Source organism: Rhinopithecus bieti, unplaced genomic scaffold, assembly GCF_001698545.2.
Source record: "Rhinopithecus bieti isolate Rb0 unplaced genomic scaffold, ASM169854v2 scaffold_11161, whole genome shotgun sequence".
Classification (NCBI taxonomy): Eukaryota; Metazoa; Chordata; class Mammalia; order Primates; family Cercopithecidae; genus Rhinopithecus; species Rhinopithecus bieti.
In genome coordinates, this window is record NW_016806937.1 from 2,152,357 (window position 1) to 2,157,125 (window position 4,769).

The window sequence follows — 4,769 nt, forward strand, 5'->3', positions numbered from 1 at the left end:
GGGAGGGGAGGGGAAGGAAGGAGAAAAGAAAAGAAGAAAGAAAAGAAAATGTGGCATATCCATACAATGGGATATTACTCAGCCTTAAAAAGGAAGAAAATCCTGTCACATGCTACAATGTGGATGAATCTTAAGGACATTGTGCCAAGAGAAATAAGCTAGTCCCAAAAAGATAAATACTGCATGATTCCACATATATGAGATATCTAAAGTAGTCAAGCTCATAGAAATAGAAAGCAGAATGAAAAAGTAGAATGGTGGCTGCCAGGGGCTGGGGTGGGAGTGAAGGGAAGAATGGGGAATTGCTGTTCAATGGGTATAGAGTTTCAGTCATGCAAGATGAAAAATTCTAGAGATCTGCTGTAAAATAATGTGCATATAGGTAACAATACTGTACTGTACACTTAAAATTTAAGAGTTTTTTTTTTAAAAGACTTGGTGAGTTATAATCATATGCAAGTTTTAATAGCATCCTGTCAAAAATGAAATAAAATAAAATGAGGAGGTAGAAATTAATTCTGTAACATTTATTATATATTACTATATTATTTGTTTATTTAAAATTTTTTTAAAAATTGTTTTTTGAGACAGATTCTTGTTCTGTTGCCCAAGCTGCAGTGCAATGGCACGATCCCAGTTCACTGCAACCTCTGCATCCCAGGCTCAAGCAATTCTCATGCCTCAGCCTCCTGAGTAGCTGGGATTACAAGAGTGCACCCCTATGCCTAGCTACTTTTTTGTATTTTTAGGAAAGACAGGGTTTCGCTATGATGGCCAGGCTGGTCTTAAAATTCTGGCCTCAAACAATCCACCCACCTCAGTCTCGCAAAGTGCTGGCACTACAGGCAGGAGCCACTGTGTCCCGCTATTACTATATTATTTATTATATTATTCCTTCTAACTTATAGCTGAGGGCATTTGGGACAGGGCCTGCCATGAGAACTTTTATAAGAGCCCTAAGCCAGGAGTTAGGAAAACCAGGAAGAGGCATCATAATCCCACTTCTGACACGAACTCGCTGTGTGTGATTTTAGTCCAGCTGCTTCTCCCTCTGGCCTCAGTCTCTTCATCTGCCAGATAAACAGGTGTCACAGTGCTGAGAAAAGCCCAAGAGAAGCATAAAAGGTAACCTGTGTGTCCCCAAGGCTGAGCTTGGGACTGCAAGGGTGTCGGATTTGGCAGGAGACGGTGGCGGCAACACGGGTGAGGGTGGATTCTTTTCTGCCAAGAGGGGGCAGCTATCAGCATCCGTATCTTCCACCTGCACTTCCGGGTGCACTGGGGGAGAGGAAGGAAAGGAGAAAGTCAGAGACAGACAAAAGCCGGGTCCCAGGAGTCTGGCTGTGTTCTTGAAGAAAACCACAGAAAGCATGTTTGGAGGGGGCTCTGATAGCTTCACTTCCCAATGGGGCACACAGAAAAGCTCCATGCAGGGGTTGCAAGAACGCGGTGCCTGGGGTCCTCTGAGGGTCACAGCCACCAGCCCAGGAGCCACAAAAGAAGCCACAGAAGCCACAGGCGCTCTCCTACACAGCCTGGAGCCCAGCTCTCCCAGCTCTCAAAGCCCAGTTTGGTTTCCCCGCACTTGAGCAAGCTCCAAGAGCTGAGGCAGTGGCAGCCTCCAGACAGGGCATGGGGAGCCAGAGTCCTGGCACCTGGCCTAACACAGCCTGAGTCAGCTGCTTCCCCCACTCTGAGCTTCAGTTTCCCCACCCCAATTTAGGGTGACCATGCCTTCCCAGGCATGTGGGGAGGAGCCAGAAGGCACAAGTCCTCACATTCTTAAAGATTTTTTTTTTTTTTTTTGAGTCGGAGTCTTGCTCTGTCTCCTAGGCTGGAGTGCAATGGCGCAATCTCAGTTCACTGCAAACTCCGCCTCCCAAGTTCATGTCATTCTCCTGTCTCAGTCTCCCAAGTAGCTGGGAATACAAGCACATGCCACCACACCCAGCTAATTTTTTGTATTTTTAGTAGAGATGGGGTTTCACCATGTTAGCCAAGATGGTCTTGATCTCCTGACCTCTTGATCCGCCCACTTCGGCCTCCCAAAGTTGCTGGGATTATAGGCGTGAGCACCTGGCCAAGTCCTCACATTCTTTTTAAAAATTATTTTATTTATTTGTTTGTTTTTGAGACAGAGGGGGTCTCACTCTGTCACCCAGGCTGGAGTGCAGAGGCACAATCGCAGCTCACTGCAACCTCTGCCTCCCAGGATCAAGTGATCCTCCCAGCAGCCTCCCGAGTAGCTGGGACCACAGACGCACACCACCATGCTCAGCTAATTTTTGTATTTTTTGTAGAGATGAGGTCTTAACATGTTGCCCAGGCTGGTCTCGAACCCCTGAGCTCAGGTGATCTGCCTACCTTGGCCTCCTAAAGTGCTGGGATTACAGGTGCGAGTCACTGGGCCTGGCTGGCCTCACATTCTTGAAGGGCATCAAATGGAGACATTGGCAGGGTCCCTCCAATCAAGGGTAACAGACTGCATAGTGTGTGCTACTCCCTATTTGAGTACCTGCTTGGGTATGTCCTTGTTCTTATACATACCAGGGGCCCCCAAATTCATCAGCTAGCCTGACTCTGGACCTCTGAGAGGCCCTGTACTATGTCCCACATTCTGAGAATCAGGTCCTCTCCAGGGAGGCTGGACATGGCCCTACCTTGGGCTCCATCACCCACCTCAGGGACTGCAGGGACAGGTCTGCCCCAAGTCCAAGGTCAGAGGATACTGAGAGGCTGGGATGGTATTCCTCCTTCTCCCCCACACCTAGGGGGTCTACCCAGTAGCAGCACAGGTGTGGGCACCAGCAAGGCAGGCAGGGATACACCCCCAAAAGAGGGAAGCGGGGGGATTTTGAAATAATTATGTATGTGCTTTTTCTTTTCTTTATTTTCTTTCTTTCTTTTTTTTTTTTTTTTTTTTTTTTTTTTTTTTTTTTTTTTTTTTCTTTTTTTGAGGTGGAGTCTCACCCTGCCACCCAGGCTGGAGTACAGTGGTGTGATCTTGGCTCACTGCAACCTCTGCCTCCCAGGTTCAAGCCATTCTCCTTCCTCAGCCTCCTGAGTAGCTGGGATTACAGGCCCCTGCCACCACACCTGGCTAATTTTTGTATTTTTAGTAGAGACAGGGTTTCACCACGTTGGCCAGGCTGGTCTCGAACACCTGATCTCAGGAGATCTGCCGGCCTCGACCTCCCAAAGTGCTGGGATTACAGGCATGAGCCACCACCCCCAGCTGATACGTGCTTTTTTCCAAATGGTCTTTATGAGAAAAGCCAGCACTCTGTTAAATTGCTTACACTTACTCTATAGTTTGATGGATCGAACCCTAAATCCTCTGGAGAAGAGGATGAGCAGGACTGGAGAAGTTGTTAAAAATGTAAGGGGAGCCAGGCACAGTTGCTCATGCCTGTAATTCCAGCATTTTGGAAGACTGAGGTGGAAGGATCCCTTAAGTTCAAGAGCAGCCTGAGCAACATAGCAAAGTCCCACCTCTACAAAAAATACAAAACTCAGCTGGTCACAGTGTTCCACCTACTTGGGAGGCTGAGGTTGGAGGAGAGCTTGAACCTGGGAGGTCGAGCCTGTAGTGAGTCAAGATCGCGCCTACTACACTCCAGCCTTGGCGACAGAGCGAGACCCTGTCTCACAAAATAATAAAAAATAAAATAAAATGGAAGTAATGTTCTTACTACAGCTTCTTATTACCTTGTCTGTAGCATCTAGAATAATCATGTGCTCTAGCACAGCTGGGTCAGCCCCCTGTGTCAACGTGTCCCCAGGAACATTTCCCCAAGTGTGGGGCTCCCAGAGACTGGGGAGGACAGGAGATGATCTTTGACGGTACAGACAAAGCAAAAGATAATCTAGAATAAGAATGTTATTCCCAGTCAGGCGTGGTGGCTCACGCCTGTAATTCCAGCACTTTGGGAGGCTGAGGCAGGAGGATCACCTGAAGTCAGGAGTTCAAGGGCAGCCTGGCCAACATGGCAAAACTCCATCTCTACTAAAAATACAAAAATTCCCCAGGCATGGTGGCATGTGCCTATAATCCCAGCTACTTGGGAGGCTGAGGCAGGAGAATGGCGTGAACCTGGGAGGCGGAGCTTGCAGTGAGCCAAGATCGTGCCACTTCACTCCAGCCTGGGCAATAGAGCAAGACTCCATCTCAAAAAAAAAAAAAAAAAGTTACCCCTCTTTTAGTGAATACCCAGACAGGAAGTCTCAGGTTGGTGCCTCTGAGCCTTAGAGCCTCTCTCACACGGCCTAATCCCACTTGCAGCTAAGAGAGCAGGCCCCAGATTCGCACCTTCAGTGGGCCCATCCGTCTCATTAGAAAACAGTAACACCATTGTGTTTTCATTGTATTTGAGGTTATTTTTATTTATGCCTCTGTTTATGGCAAGCAATGCTGGTTTTCCATTTGAATAGTAATAAGAAGTTTTCCTATTTAAATATACTTAGTTAAATAAAAAAGAGAATCCACTGAAAGAAAAATAGTAAGCAAATAAAATTAGAGTTGGGGGTGGGCACGGTGGCTCATGCCTGTAATTCCAGCACTTTGGGAGGCTGAGGTGGGCAAATCACCTGAGGTCAGGAGTTCAAGACCAGCCTGATCAACATGGCGAAACCCTGTCTTTACTAAAAATACAAAAATTAGCCTGGCAAGGTGGCGCACGCCTGTGGTCCCAGCTACTCGGGAGGCAGAGGTTACAGTGAGCTGAGATGATACCATTGCACTCCAGCCTGAGCAACAGAGCAAGACTCCA

The 4,769-nt window shown here is 47.5% G+C and overlaps 1 protein-coding gene across 1 annotated transcript in view; it reads right to left on the reverse strand.

The window, feature by feature from the left end:
* CNGB1 (cyclic nucleotide gated channel subunit beta 1) overlaps positions 1-4,769 on the reverse strand; it is a 99,551-nt gene that overhangs the window by 46,394 nt on the left and 48,388 nt on the right. Inside the window, exon 17 of the mRNA XM_017878912.1 lies at positions 1,131-1,278. Within this exon, the coding sequence (XP_017734401.1) occupies positions 1,131-1,278 (148 nt within the window). The remainder of the gene's footprint in view (positions 1-1,130; positions 1,279-4,769) is intronic.